We start from the raw sequence: 17,312 nt of genomic DNA on the forward strand, positions 1-17,312 counted from the left end.
TCAACCGGATTTATGGAGCATGCTCAAACGGGTGATGGGGCGGGGCGAACATAGGGCCACGCCCACTTTTTGTTTAAATTAAAGGTCTTTGTAACAATGTGTTACAATGAATTACTAACATTTTAATTAATGATTTCAAAATATACTCAAAATATAAAATATTATCACATATTAAAATAAAATAAAATATTCTTATAACTATACAAACGACTGCAAAAATTCAGGTAGTTTAGCTGGTTTTAAATTTAAAAAATAAAAAAGCTTTAAAACCCAAAGCTTTTTTGTGTCAGCACAATCCTCTGAAACATTAAAACCCACACAGATCAGATAAGCTGTGTGTGTATTTACTACACTACTACTGTACTTAAGTACTAAAATACTGTATCTGTATCTACTGGAGTATTATTTTTACTACACTACTACTGTACTTAAGTACTACAATACTGTATCTGTATCTACAGGAGTATTAGTTTTACTTTGATACTGTACTTAAGTACTAAAATGCTTCAACTTCTACTCCAATCACTTTTTATAGAGTACTTAAAGTACTTTTACTCAAGTCTGGGTCTCTAGTACTTTATACATGTGACATGCTATCATCTGCGACTCACCACTATCAGAGGCATACTGCTGCTGCTGCAGCTCAGCCAATCAGCTCTCCCTTCTACCCTAAACCCATACATCACCCAGTGCCCCCCACAAATGACAAATGATTCCATTTTTCAGCTTTTTTCAAATTTTTGCTGAGGGTGGAGTCAGCTAAAAGCATGGGGGTAAATTACCTCTTAAGGGGCCTTGGTGTTGGAGAACTAATGTAAAGTACTTTAGTACTTTAACTCTTTAAATTTTTGAATACAGCACTTAAAGTACGTTATACATATCTGATTAGTGATTATTACTCTCTAAGGCTGTGAGTTGGCGTGATCTGTAATGCACCATGACGGTGGTGAGGTTCAGCCCAGGGTAAATGTGGACGATTCACCAGCCTGATTCTCCACAGCACATTTACAGATGGTATTAGACTGCTGTTCTCACCACTGACCCATATTAATAACCATAACTCTGCTCCTGAGAGCCTGAGAGCAGCTCTTTGTGTGTAAAGATGAGCTCTGAGATTAAATACTGTGTTTAATTACTGTGCAGATTAAATATCCTGCCCCCACACAGCGTATAACAGCCCAGCGTGTGCCTTAAGAACACTTAAAGTAATTCTCAGGGTTGGTCAGAATTAGTGCAGCACAGAGGAGAATCAGTTCCATCAATTATAAACAGGCCTGCTGTTTTCATATAACTATTAATGAAAAATACAGTATAATAGTACAGTAATCATCGGTATTAGCAGCCTATCAATCCTTCTGAATCCCTCGATAGCTGTGAGACCTCTTAAATACAGTACCAGTCAAGACATTCTCTTTTTAAATTTTATTTCTATTTTTTTTTTATCCCCCCCATCACTAGTAATGCCCCAACACCAGGAGGGTGTAGCAGTAATGCTAGCACCTTTACTGCCTTAAACCTGTTTACTGTAGAAAAACTGAAAAAATATTTATTACATTTATTAGAATTAGGATTACGATTAATTACATTTATTTATAAAGATCCCTTAGATCACAATACATGTACTGCTCCCTTTTTTAATTGTAAAAAAAAAAAAAAAAAAAAAAAAAAACATAGCACACGCTATCATATGCACATAAAATAATATACAAACAATAGTGTACACATCATACAACAATAATATTGCTCTGGGATAATAAGAAGTTGGATAAATATCTTAAAATACATATATTTAATAGTTTTAATAGCTTTTAATGTGTTTGTTTTAATGTTGGCTGTATCAGTTTACTATAGTGTTTGATTCCTTTTCAAAAGGCGCAACAATAATTGGTCTTTTACCTGATTTTTTAAACTTGCATTTATGTATAAAAAATTACATTTAAAAAAATACATTAATAAAAAAATATATATAAATAATACAGTCACAAAGTCGGAAGGAGGAATATATACTAGGGGTGGGCAAAATTATATCGTATACAATATATCGTGACACAGAAATATCGTGATATTAAAAATCCATATCATGATAATATAGATGTTCTGTCTTAAAAGTAGTCTATTATTTACTGTGAAGCTTTAGGTGTATTTATTGTATAATTGTTTTGGTTTGCAGTTTATATGCATGCACTAAATATTCTGCAATATTATTTGCTGCATTATATTATTTTATGCTATATTATTTATTTTGCCACATTATAATTATTCTGTTATACTATTATACTATATTCCTGAAATTATCCTATATCGCCAAGTATATCATTATCGCAAAAATACCCTGAAATATCGTGATATTATTTTAGAGCCATATCGCCCACCCCTAATATATACATGCAGAAATAAAAGGACAGTGTATAAAATATAAATAAAACAGACGTCTTTTTGTTTATTAATTAATACACTGAATTTATTAATTTGTTTATTATTTTATGTCCCATTTAATTTGATGTATTTGTGTATTTTCTTTCTTCATTACCGTTTACTCCAACAGGTGGCGGTAGTGATCTACAGGGTGAGCTGTGAATCTCCGCAGAAGAGAAAGAAAGGCTAAACACTACATTACCCAGAAGGCTGTGCGGCAGCGGCGCTGTGTGAAGCGCGAGCATGGCGGAAGGCGCGGAGAAGGAGGATGTTCCGGTGTTTGAGAATATCGATGTAAATACTAAACCTTTCCACCTGCGGAGCTTCAGGAACCTGTGGCTCGAGGCGCTGAAACCCCGCCTCTACTCATTCTCCAACACCGAGCCCGCGCGCGAGGAGGCGGAGCTTATGCAGGAGATGGGCATCTCACCTGAAACCCTGGAGGAGCTGAAGACCATCTGCAGGTAAACAAACACACACCTGACCTACTGTATCTAACACACACACACAAACACACCTGACCTACTGTATCTAAAACACACACACACCTGACCTACTGTATCTAACACACACACACACACACTGTACCTACTGTATCTAACACACACACACAAACACACCTGACCTACTGTATCTAACACACACACACACACACACACACACACACACACACACACACACACACACACACACACACACAGTACCTACTACACATACTGCAGGTAAACACACCACACACACTAATGTTCCTACATTACAGGTAAATACACACTCACACATACAGGTAAACACACACCTAAACTATTGTAGCTACTGCACTTACTGGTAAACACACATAACCTACTGCACCTACTGTATTACTTTATCTACTGTAGTTCTGCTGGGGAAGCATGTCCAAATATTTATGGACACCCCTTTTAATAAATGATAGATTAATACAATGCAGCTTCTACTAGCTAAAATATTATGTATTAGGGGCACAAAACATAGGTTGCCTCAAAATAATAAATTCAGGTCACAGGGTAATGTCTGTTGGGGCCACTAAAATACATTGCCTTTAAGACATTTTATTGGTATAATAAAAATATATTTAGGCCACATACTATATAGGCCAATTGAAGCATTACTTCCAATTACTAAATGCTGATTTTTCCAGGGCTTAGACTTAATCCCAAGGCTCCCTAGACCCAGATAAAGTCTAACTCTAGATTAAACTGTATTCATTCAAGTAGTGAAGCACTAATTTTACTGCAGTTTAGACCAAGTCACTAACCATGAACCATAATGGCCCATAATGTTTAGTAATGATAGTGATAATAGTAATAGTGGGTTTGCTGTATTTTATACTGTATCTGTTAGTTACAGTAAGATCTGAATAATTACGGCAGTGTGTATTTAATTGTATGTAGTTATGATGGAAATTATTGTCATACAATCTTATTGTCTTATTAGGTGTATTTTTTTTATTGACAAAAAACTATATCTTAATAATTTCTGTAGTTTTGTTGATAACAATAATAAACGCTATTATGCATTATACAAAGGATTTTAAAGGATAATAATTGCTTACTAAATATATTAATGGAAACAATATTGCTCAGATTTGCTGGATTAGCAGGAGTAGCCTATGCTAACAAATTGTATGTACACTGTATGTAAATTGTATGTACACTGTATGGTCATATTTAGTGTGTGGGTGCAGCAGTCTATAGTGAATAATGTCTATGATCTATAATGTCAGCATGCACATCTTTAACACAGCAATTAAGATATTATAATAGATGATATATATCATGATTATAGGACTTTTTTAATGTTATTGTGTGTAATAGTGATGCTCAGCACCATTTTAAAAGACTCTGTATTGTAATTATGCTCTGTTTTATCTTATCAGTACTGATGCTCTGCGAAGTCATCCAGAAGAGGAAGCTCCAGATCCAGATGTTGTGCCTCCAGAGCCGAAACTCGCAACTTTAAAGTGCGTCATATTTTACTATATTTTTTGTGTGAACCCTGTGTATTTTATCTGGTTGTCTAGGTGCAATATTGTTTATATTTGCTTCAATAAATATCACCAGTAACCCTTGTTCTGGATGACTTCTCATCCTGCACATTTTAGTGGATTCCTGCAGTAAAACAGCACCTTTAACTCCTACAATTTAGAAGGTCCGAGTGAATGAGCTGATTAGCAGGATTAGGAGGTGTGTTAAAGCAGAGTAAGCACTAACATGTGCAGGAATGCAGGTCCTCCAGGTGATCAGTACCACAGTACACACAGATATACAGTCCTGTTTATCTTTATCTTTATCAGACTGAGGAAGAAGAGGCAGGACTATAAAAAGACTCTGCTAAGAGAGAGCATCGGGAGACATGACATTTACGCTAATGAAATGGTGAGTACTGTGAGCTGTGGTGTCAGTGGCCACTTTATTAGAAACACCCACCTTGTCTATTCATTTATTTGCTTATTTATTCTTTGTAAGGATGTACTGAGCAGTGGTTTAAGAGCAGTGGTATAGTTTATCATGCAGTCGAGCTCTAGAACCAACCAGGAACAATCCTAAACATTCTTATAATATTGATTAAAGACAGAAAACAGTTAACATTTTAACATTTTGACAACATCAAATTAAGATAATTTCTAGCTAGATTTATGGACTTAACTATTTTTCTGACTAAGAATCAGACTTAAAAACTCTGCAACTATGCAATATTTATAGGCTTTACTTTATATTATATTATATATACTTTATATATTAACTTTATACTATAGTAAATTGGGGACGAGCCCTCAATTATAGAGGTTAGTTCAGTAAAGGTAGTTTAGATTTGAAAATATATTAAATTATTTTATATATTAAAACTCACATTTTAGGGGCCCCTAGTGGTCCAGTGGTCTAAAGCGCTGCCACTATGATCGGGAGATTGCTGCTTCGAATCCCGGTCATGCAGGTTGCCATCAGCTGCCAGAGCAATGAGAGAGCACAGTTGGCCTTGCTCTCTCTGGGTGGGTAGATTTTATTTAGATTAGGAATAATAAATCACACTTCTGATATAGACCATTAAGGGATAGAATTAAATGATCTGATTAACTGAGGGCGTAGGAGATTTAACTAAAGCATAGGAGATTTTGCCATTTAGCATCATGAGGAGATGATTTAAGCTAAAACGGTACATTTTAGCTTTTAACCAGCTGTATGAAAACAATAAAATGAAAGCTATAAAATAGCATGGTCAACTTGGGCTAATCGGTTAATTGTAGTAGTGTGGCCAATGTTGCTTAGTTCACATTAAAGTACAGTAAATACATCAGCAAGAATTGGTTTGAAAAATACCAATAATTCTAGAAAAAAAAAGAAAAGAAAAGCAGTTATTGGCCGATATTAATATAATGCTGATATTATCATGTGTCCCCAAGTTGTTTGTTTGTTAATTTTATATATTGATTTATTGAGAGGTATTATTATTATTATTATTGTTTTTTGCTGTGTGTTGCTGTAGGAGATGCTGGCTTTGGGCAGAAAGCCTGAAGACCCGACAGATTTTGTACAGGAGGGCGAAATGATTCTGACTTTCAACGTTTTATATCCAGTTCTGTTTGAGCGGGTAAGGAGTTCCACACGCTAGAACTAATATATCAATATTTACTAATTTTGCAGTTTGAACACACACAATATTGAATTTTAGATCCAGTTGAATTTCTAATCCATATTATGAGAAGAAATCAGAAAGAGAAACTACTAAACTAAGTAAAGAAATGACTTTAAAAAAAATGTCAGTCAGAAAAGGAACATTTCAAGAACTTTAAAGTGTCCTCAAGTGCAGTCACCCCAAAGACCATCAGAAATATTTAAATGATGAAACTGGCACTCATCAGGACCACTCCAGGAAGGGAAGAGCGAGAGTTTCCTCTGTTGTACAGGATAAGTTAATCAGAGTTATCAGCCTCAAAAACCACAAGTTAACAAACAGCTCCCCAGATAAGAGTATCTAAATACTTCACAGAGTATTTAGGTTTGTTTAACACTGTTTTTAAGTTTCTACATGATTCCTTATGTGTTCCTTCATAATCTGATAGATCACTTCACTATTCATTTACTATGTGTCCAAACTTTTGACTGGTACTGTAAATTAAGTGTGTGTGTGTTTTTAGTTTAAGTACGTGAGAGCGTATCAGACTCTGCTGGTTCTGGGCTCTCAGAAGCTGTCGGAGTTGAGGGATGGGATCTGCTGTGTCAGTGATCTGCAGGTTTTTGGGGAATTCAGCAGCACACCTGACATGGTTCCTCAGTTCATCAGCAAGGTCTGACTTCCTCTTCACTCTACTGCTGTTCTATAACTCGCATTATATAACTCTGAGCTTACAGTTTATTACACACTATTAGCTGCTAACATATATCACTATATAATTATTATACTACCTGCTCATCTGCACATCAGTATGTTGTTCTTCAGATAACACCTGATATGACAAGATATGACACTTTGGTACAGGTTAAAATAGTAAGTGTACAGCTTTTTAGACAGTGTAAATTTGTTGTACCCTAAAAAAAACTCAACACAGTGGCATTAATGTCTAAACCGCTGCCAACAAAAGTGAGTACAAACTAAGTGCAAATGCCCAAATTGTGCCCTATTAGTAATTTTCCTGCAATCAGTTTGCTGAAGACAAGTAGTCCAAAAGAGAGAGCACAGATTACTGGAACCGTGTCCTGGTGAGGAGTAACAAGGCAACTGTCCCCTGCTTACAGTTAAGCATGGTGCTGGTAGCATCATGTTGCTGCAAGCACTGGGGAGCTGACATTGTAAACCAGAGCACAATTCCCTTCAAATCTGGGCAACATGGCAGTTTTCAACACATTATTGACCCAAAACTCACCTCCAAGATGACAACTCTCTCACTGAGGAAGATAAAGGTAAAGGTGATGGACTGGCCAAGTATGTCCCCAGCCTTTAACCCAAGTGAGCACCTGTGGGGCATCCTGAAGTGTAACGTGGAGGAACGCCAGGAATCTTTGATGTCGTCATGGGAGAAAGAGTCATTATTGGCTGTTTTTAATTTTTGTTTTAGAGGACAGTAAATCTATACTAATATACAAGCTGTGCACTGAATACTCTTGTGTTATTTAAATGTTTTAATTATATAGTGTCGTCCCATAAAAAGATATAATAAAATATTTGCAGGTTTACTCACTTTTGGGAGATACTGTGCCCCCCAGTTGGATGCACAGTAGCCTATTTGTTTCTGCTTAATTTAACAGCCCTGTAGTGATCAATATTGTTATATTTTTCCAATTCCTATAATGTAATAATTTGTTGCTCTAAAAATCCAAATGTAACACAATATTACAAATGATTGAACTGAAACTAATTTAAAGCTTATGTAATACTATATTACATTAACAGTCTAGCCCATACATTACATTATTTGGTCAGTTAATATTATTATATTTCATGGCATTTTGAACATGTTAATTGCACTTATTTGTATATTTCTGGGGTGATTATTACAGTATAAAGTAAATAAATCCCCTAGACTAGATGATTTTGGGGTGGTGGACCTCTCTAAGCACAGTGTGGGTTTAGTATGGTAGAGGAATAAGAATAAATGTATCGGGAACAAAAGGAAAAATGAATGATTTTCTTCCTCTGTATTGTTGCAGGATCACTATAAATCTGCTTTCTTCTTCTTTGAGGGAACTTTCTACAATGATATGAGGTTTCCAGAATGTCGGGATATCAGCACGTAAGCTTAACTAATCACATTCTTACACTGCACTGCAAAAATTAACTACCCTGCCTCTTGAACTCATTAAAGGAGAACTCTGGTGTAAAATGGATTTTTGTTGTAGTAAAACATGATAAAAAGTTCTTACCTTTGTTGAATAGCCCTCTTCCGCTCTCCCACAGCGTTCAGAGATCCCAGCACTCTCACTCAAATTTTGCCCTGATGAATCACTTTTTACAAAGTTATCTAGCCCAAAGTAGCTCCACACCTCCTTACTAGAATCCGGAGAGCCCTGACATTTAAAACGAGGCATTAATAACTTAAAAAGTGCACAAGAAGCTTATTAAACAACACTTTTTTTTATCCTATAACACTACTAGCTTCAGCTCTGAGCGCCGCCATCACTGTACTGATATTAACATAGACATATATATATACATAGACTCATAGAGCATAACCTGCCTCCTGGAGCCGGCTGCCAGGAGAGCGGCTCTGGGAGAACAGAGGTGTGCTATTCAACAAAAATAAGTACTTTTTATCATGTTTTACTACAACAAAAGTCTAATTTACACCGGATTTCTTCTTTAATTGATTAATGAATTAATTACTTAAATTAAAAGTGAAATCATCAACTAATCTTAAGCCTTAAGCCTTAAACTAATATTATGAGCTATAAGGTGAAGTGACTTGAATCGAGTTGTTTGTATGAAACAAAATACCCCTTTAGGGTTTGCATTTTCTTTGCATAGTTTAAACTCCCCATTGGCTCCTGTGAGCATCTATTAGCTATATTAGCTATATTAGCTACCCAGTATGCTAGCATTAACTCTTTAAACCCTCTCTCTGAACCCCCTGACCACCCTGACCGCATGCACGTCCAGAGTCTGAGCTCTGATCCTCCGCTGGTTATAAAGGCGTATAAATGGTGAACTTTGATGCTGTGGGAGGAAGGCATGAGACTGGACAGCAGATCTGATGGGATGTTAGAGGGAAATGTCAGCGCAGTCTTGTGACGGACGTGTGAAATCAGTTTGGATGGGCAGTGTCCTGTTTGGGTCACACAGAACGCCACATTCCTCATCACAAGGCTGATCCGCCCGCAGGCCGGGGGGGAGGGCTCAGCCTGTAGGCTGGTACTGGTGTTACTGGGTTACCCGTAGATAATAGTGTTTTAATAGACTCCGCTTCAGAGGCTGCCCTGCTGAGCAGTGCTACACATTTTATCAGATCTAATCAAATCACATTTATTTATATAGAGCTTTTTACAACTGATGCTGCCGAAAAGCAGCTTTACAGAAATCTACATACATCACACAACCTCCAGAGATCAACTGAGGAAAAACTCCCTCAGAGCTGGAGAGCTGGAGGAGGAAGAAACAACAGAGAGAAACCAAGACTCACATATACTATCACATGTACCATCACATTTACCTTATACTATCACATGTACCATCACATTTACCTTATACTATCACATGTACCATCACATGTTCCTTATACTATCACATGTACCATCACATGTACCTTACGGTATCACATGTACCATCACATGTACCTTACGGTATCACATGTACCATCACATTTACCTTACACTCTCACATGTACCATCACATGTACCATCACACGTACCTTACACTATCACATGTACCATCACATTTACCTTATACTATCACATGTACCATCACATTTACCTTATACTATCACATGTACCATCACATGTACCTTACACTAACACATGTACCATCACATGTACCTTATACTATCACATGTACCATCACATGTACCTTATACTATCACATGTACCATCACATGTACCATCACATTTACCTTATACTATCACATGTACCATCACATTTACCTTACACCATCACATGTACCATCACATGTACCATCACATGTACCTTACACTAACACATGTACCATCACATGTACCTTACACTATCACATGTACCATCACATGTACCTTACACTATCACATGTACCATCACACTTACCTTACACTATCACATGTACCATCACATGTACCTTACACTATCACATGTACCATCACACTTACCTTACACTATCACATGTACCATCACATGTACCTTACACTATCACATGTACCATCACATGTACCTTACACTATCACATGTACCATCACATGTACCTTACACTATCACATGTACCATCACATGTACCTTACACTAACACATGTACCATCACATGTACCTTACACTATCATATGTACCATCACATGTACCTTACACTATCACATGTACCATCACACTTACCTTACACTATCACATGTACCATCACATTTACCTTATACTATCACATGTACCATCACATTTACCTTATACTATCACATGTACCATCACATTTACCTTATACTATCACATGTACCATCACATGTACCATCACATTTACCTTATACTATCACATGTACCATCACATGTACCATCACATGTACCTTACGGTATCACATGTACCATCACATTTACCTTATACTATCACATATACCATCACATTAACCTTATACTATCACATGTACCATCACATGTACCTTATAGTATCACATGTACCATCACATTTACCTTATACTATCACATGTACCATCACATGTACCTTATACTATCACACGTACCATCACATGTTCCTTATACTATCACATGTACCATCACATGTTCCTTATACTATCACATGTACCATCACATTTACCTTACACTCTCACATGAACCATCACATGTACCATCACATGTACCTTACACTATCATATGTACCATCACATGTGCCTTACACTATCACATGTACCATCACATGTACCATCACATTTACCTTATACTATCACATGTACCATCACATGTTCCTTATACTATCACATGTACCATCACATTTACCTTATACTATCACATGTACCATCACATGTACCTTACGGTATCACATGTACCATCACATGTACCTTACACTCTCACATGTACCATCACATGTACCATCACATGTACCTTACACTATCATATGTACCATCACATGTACCTTACACTATCACATGTACCATCACATGTACCTTACACTATCACATGTACCATCACACTTACCTTACACTATCACATGTACCATCACATGTACCTTACACTATCACATGTACCATCACATGTACCTTACACTATCACATGTACCATCACATGTACCTTACACTATCACATGTACAATCACATGTACCTTACACTATCACATGTACCATCACACTTACCTTACACTATCACATGTGCCTCAGCATGTACAATCACTTAACTGTTACATACAGTAAAATAAGGGAAAGCTTACTCCTAATATTTCTAACAATTATGACGTGTCAAAGGGGACAAGTCCACTTAAAACCATAATTAAGAATCTCTTGTATATTAAAAAAAATGTTATCAAAGTAATCGTGTCTGTTCAAAATATATATAAGTTAAAAATAGACCCCCCCCCCCCCCCAAAAAAAAAACAAAAAAAAATAGCTGCACCCAGAATGAAGTGTGAGATTGTAATGCTATTGAGAATGAAGATAAAAATTAGCAGGAAGTAACTTATTATAAATTTAGTAACTCAAATCTGCAACATACCAGACAGATCAGAATGTAGAGAGTTGTAGAGGTTCCTAATGTTCTTCCTTCTGAATATAATTATAATTCCACATCCGTTTTGTTTCTGTTCTAAAGGACGACGCGTGAATGGGCGAAGAAAAACGATTTCCCAGAATTCAAATCCACAAAGATGGAGGACACGACATTCTACGACCTGAGACTAAAGGTGGGCTATCCGTACCTGTACTGCCACCAAGGAGACTGCGAGCACGTGGTGATTCTCACGGATATAAGGTGAACCTCTTCCTGTTTTCTGATTTACTTTTGTCAAATTTTTGATAAGAAGCTGATTTAATCAACTCTCACAATCCAATTAATAGTTTTCTAATGTTCCAACATGGGGAATAATGGTTAATATAAGGGACGTAGTAGGCAATGGGTTCCTCTGACTGAGTCTTGGTTCCTCCTTTTAATGTAAGGGAGTTTTTCTTTGCCACTGTTTCACCACAATAATTGGCATATTTGCTGTGCTGCTAATAAGAGGAGTTGACCTGTTTTTTTTTCTGTAAAGCTGCTTTGTGACGACTTCTGTTATAAAAAGCGCTATATAAATAAATTTGAATTGAATAGTGCTTATGGGGGGAATTTTTTGTTCCCTATAAAAGTGCTTTCGTGCTCCAATGTGGGGGCTAGTAATTAACAAACTCCTGAAGACAGAGCTTTTCAAAGAGCTCTTACTCTCCTAACACCTCTAACTAACTACCTTCTACTACCAGATCAGGAGAATCTCTCACTATCTTTAATAAACTCCTGAAGACAGAGCTCTTCAAAGAGCACTTACTCTCCTAACACCTCTAACTAACTACCTTCTACTACCAGATCAGGAGAATCTCTCACTATCTTTAATAAACTCCTGAAGACTGAGCTCTTCAAAGAGCACTTACTCTCCTAAAACCTCTAACTAACTACCTACTTTTAACCTCATTTTTCTGACCCTTCCTCCTTTATCCCACTATTTTTCTTTGGCCTCCTTTAGGCCCTAAAATGTTTTTTGGTCTTAAACTTCTATATCCTTTATTGCTAAATGCACAGCATTAATTAGAAGTCGCTTTAAAAAAAAGCATCTGCCAAATGTAATCTAATTTAATATACCCAAAGGGACCATTATTTGTTTTCTATAATTGTATTCTAGTGCTCTACTGCTGTAATATAAGGAGTAGTGAATAATTTAAGGAACTGAAGTGATCCCCTATCATCTATTCTGAACACTATCATAACAGGGATTCACCAATCCGAGTGTTCTGTTTGGTGGAATTAAAGATTTTTTCTGGTAAATAATGATTTTTATTGGTGTTCTATCAGGTTGGCTCACAGGGACGACTGTCTGGACGCTAAGCTGTACCCGCTCCTCACCCACAAACACAGGGTGGCGACTCGGAAGTGCTGCGCCTGCCACCTTTACATCAGCAGGTGAGCAGAGGATCCCTTCCATCACTTTACAGTCCAGATACACTGTGGGGTAGTTTCCCTCAGGCAGGTATTAGGAACTGTGTCTTAAAATACACAGCATTTTAATACCAATTGGAAAATAAAGTCTGTGAGGCTTAACCCCTGTCTGAGAAACCAATGCTTTATGACCAGATACATTGTAGAGAAAAAAAAAATCAGCACAAAAAAAGGTCACACTCTAATATTTGGTTGGACCACCTTTAGCTTTGATTGTGGCACACATTGCTACAGAGTCCAATCTTTATGCTCTCTAGCAAACTGATCCTTTTCCCACTTTTTTTAAGGCTACACAGCTGTTCAGTCCCTTTAATCCCGTGAATTCCCTTCACTGCATTGTGCGAGTGGGAAAGCTCTTACTTTCCCTATTAAAAATCACTGTTAATCTTTGATTTGATTTCTTTAAAGGTTTAGGTGATCGCAGGTCACCATCATTCAGGACTTTTTTTTTCAACCAAATTTCTTTCTCGAAGACGATTGGTCCCCACTATCCTTACAGTTTTTAATAATAAAGCGTTGGACATTTCTTAACCCAATTTTAGTCATTTCTGCTGCTTGATGCATACCAATGATTAGACACGACCACAGGATCACACTGTTTTTCCACATGGTTGTTTAAGAAATGTGAAGCAACTCCCTGCACCAGTTGGCGTTGAATATCTGGCAACATGGCACGTTTGACACTGACCATTCATCGTTTAGATCCTCACGTGAGTTTGTGGGTCATTAGGGAGGAGTGTCAGAAAATCATCCAATCACTGCTTCAGAAGGACTGTGTGTGATGGTAGCGGTTCTGTGCTCCGAAAAGCAAAAGTAAAAGAAAAAGAAGAAGCGACTGTGAATGACCCAAAGAGAACAATCCCGGAAAGCTGACCCTAATATACTCAGAAACTGAACACAGGTATTTTCATGCGTCAGTGCTGCGTTTGTGCAGCAAAAATTATCGTTAGCCCTGATACCATTCTTTAGAAATGAAACATTTTATTTTCTTACCTGTTGTGTAACACAGCCCCGCATCAATGGCCAAATTGCACCAATGAGATAATGTTTGTTAGTGCTGCTTTTGTGCTGGTTTTTGCTGTTTATTTGTACTACCGTTAATATTTGTGCTGTTTTAATTATTGAGCTATAAGCAAACTAATTCTTTAAGAGAGACCTCAACTAGCCCCTGATTTTATTCTTTTTTATTTTTATCATTTATTAATTCATAATTAAATAAAAGTTCCCACAATGCACATAATAATTTTTTTTCATTGCTTTGTTACATATCCCTGATAAAGAGTATAGAGTTATTTATTTGTTTACTTATTGATTTATTTATTTTTTGAGCAAAATGGTCCTTCAAAATTACTGTTTTAACATTCTATGTTTTATTATTTGTAATTTAATTGATTTAAATATATATATTTTTAAATATAAATTTTGCTTTGTGACAGATGGATAACCACGAATGACCCTCATGCTCCGTCAGAACCGTGTCTGTACTGTGACCAGTGCTTCCGGAGTCTGCACTATGATGAACAGGGGAACAAACTGGGCGATTTCAACGCGTTCGCTTACGTCGACCCAGGAGCGTTCAACTGAGCCCGGCTTAAAGGGTTAAATGTGCTGATTTACTGCTGTGCAGTACTGCCTGTTCTACAGTAATATCCTTATATTAATATTTTACTGCATCAGTTCTCCTGTTTCTCTCGGAGTTAAACATTTATTTGCATATTTGAGAGTTTATATTGAGAGAGAGACGATTCATATGTTTTCTGTTCTCTTTGACTTTTTGTTAAGGTTTGTTTTGAGGAGTGTAAATTAAAGCTGAGTAACTGAATGATACTGTGTTTCTGCTCAGTTCTTCAGTATGTAGGTTGGGTATAGACTATGTAGACTATGTTCCTTGTAAGAGCTGTAAATCTTATAAAACTTTTTGTAGGTCCCTAGAAAGTCAAGAAGCTGTGTTAAACAACTTCTATGGAAGTCAAGGGCCCCATAGCAGGGGCTCTCGTGATCAAGGGCCCTCTAATATTATGCCCTGCTCTTCTCTAGGGCCCCGTGGTAGGGGCTCTTATAACCAGGGCCCTCTAAAATTATGCCCCCCTCTTTAGCCAGATTAGCCAGCCTAATTAGCCAGAAGTCGAAGTCAGAGCAGTGCCACAACATCTTGTCCATTTTCATAAGGGGCCCGAAAGCATGGCTATGGCCCCTAAAAGGCCCTGGGGACAAAGTCTCCCTAAACAAATGAAGGTCCCTTGGAAATAAAAATATATCGTATCATCACAAAAGGTTTTGGGCCAGGGCCCCCTGACCTCAAGTGCCCCTGGGCGCTGGCCCCACTGACCGGGTCAGTAATCCAATCATGGTAAAGGCTAGTAAATCACTTTATAGGACACTAGTTTAAGAGGTATTTTTGTATCAGTATCCAAATATGCTAAAGTGTGAAAGACATACCTGTCAAGTTTTAGATTTAAAAATAAGGGATATTTTCCTACGTCCGATTAAAGCCGTCCCACCAGCCCAACGAAGTTCAGTATCCCTTACATTTTAAGACAGGTTTACAAGAAATCTAAGATAACCACATGTGAACCACTTACAGACTACAATTAGATTATCAGAATCTGATAGGCCTACCTTTGTTGACACTGAAATTTTGTGGACATTCCTACATATGTCATTCTTTTAATACAGCCAAATTAATAACCCTTTTCTAGATATTTAAAAAAGTTAAGATTTCATGTCTTTTTTGGCATAAATGCACTCTTTTATATGATATATGTTTTATTTATTTAATGGATTTAAAATTGAACAAAGGGTGCACAAATTCTGCAAATTGACTGTTGGTGACCTAAACATAGTATCATGAGCTTTTACTAAAAAGACATGGACCAGATATATTCCATCAGTAAAAATTAGTTCTAATGGGGTCTACATAATTAATACTTTTTAATTAATACCTCTTTCTGATCATTTCAGTTAATTTCGGTTTTAATTTTTAAAAGTTTTAATCTGTCTGTTTTTATTCGGAGACGAGTTTTTTTACGCAGCTATCAGAAAAATCTCCTCACAGTTTACATGATTAGCCAACCCTTACCTTTCTTTTAGAAAAATCTCCGTATATCCATGTTTTAACATCAGCTGCTCCGACTAGCTGCCTGAACTCACAGCGGGGGGCGGGGTGTCTTCCCCACACTGACCCTCATTTGCGCTCCGCAAAACCAGCAAGCTGATTGGCTGTTTCTCCTGAAAGGCGGGACTTTCTCCTTGAACCGGTACCACGATTGGTTAAGAGACACAGAGCGGTCAGTGCCCTGTCTCCTCAATAATAAAGTTTTTAAATTTTTATTATAATACAGGAAATTTACGGGAAAATACTATTACGGGAGGATGGCGGGAAAGAGGAGTAAAATACGGTAGTTTCTCGGCCAAAACGGGAGACTTGACAGGTATGGTGAAAGAGTGAAATATCCTATATATAAATCAGTGTTCTAGTGCTCCATTTAGGCAGAGGTGTGAAGTAATGAAGTACAAATACTTTATCTATACTTTACTGCAATAATTATTTTTACATTTTCACACAATTATCTGAACTTTCTCCTCCTTATATTTGAAAAATATCCTTGTTACTCCTGTTTCATTTCAGCTGGTTTTCATTCCGGCTTCTCATCGTTCAATAAAACCCCTATCCAGATAAATCTCTCCATCCAGATAAGCATAAATGCAGCTGAAAGCAGGAAGGAGCCTAGTACATCCCAAATTATATTATCAATATTAACATTTTAATATTTTAACATTATAGCTTTTAGAAAAATGTGTTTTCTAGGTTTACTTTGGGTGTAGTAAAACATGATAAAGAGTACTAACCTTTGTTAAATAGTACACCTCTGCTCTCCTGCAGCTTTCCGAGATCCAAACATGCTTTAGGATGGATGATATGGGGCATGTTTTACCCTGCAGATAAATCACGTTTTACACCATTATCCAGCTCAAAGTAGCTCCACAGCTCATTGGTAGAATCTGGACAGCCCTGAGATTTAAAACGAGCAATTAGTACCTTTAAAAGTGCACAAGAAGCTTATTAGAAAAAAACACTGTTTACAACCTGTAGAGTAAGCTAATCTTAAGGTAAA

The 17,312-nt window shown here is 36.9% G+C and overlaps 1 protein-coding gene across 1 annotated transcript; it reads left to right on the forward strand.

Annotated features, from left to right (window-relative positions):
- Positions 1-2,629: 2,629 nt before the first annotated feature.
- Positions 2,630-15,019, forward strand: snapc3 (small nuclear RNA activating complex, polypeptide 3). The gene is made up of 9 exons (XM_022685963.2): positions 2,630-2,879; positions 4,310-4,393; positions 4,727-4,808; positions 5,917-6,021; positions 6,569-6,718; positions 8,079-8,161; positions 11,827-11,985; positions 13,054-13,161; positions 14,634-15,019. The coding sequence occupies exons 1-9, from the start codon at positions 2,659-2,661 to the stop codon at positions 14,779-14,781; spliced, it is 1,140 nt and encodes a 379-aa protein (XP_022541684.2). The 5' UTR covers positions 2,630-2,658; the 3' UTR covers positions 14,782-15,019.
- Positions 15,020-17,312: the final 2,293 nt, after the last annotated feature.

The sequence above is a fragment of the Astyanax mexicanus genome, chromosome 7 (assembly GCF_023375975.1).
Source record: "Astyanax mexicanus isolate ESR-SI-001 chromosome 7, AstMex3_surface, whole genome shotgun sequence".
In the NCBI taxonomy this organism is placed as follows: domain Eukaryota; kingdom Metazoa; phylum Chordata; class Actinopteri; order Characiformes; family Acestrorhamphidae; genus Astyanax; species Astyanax mexicanus.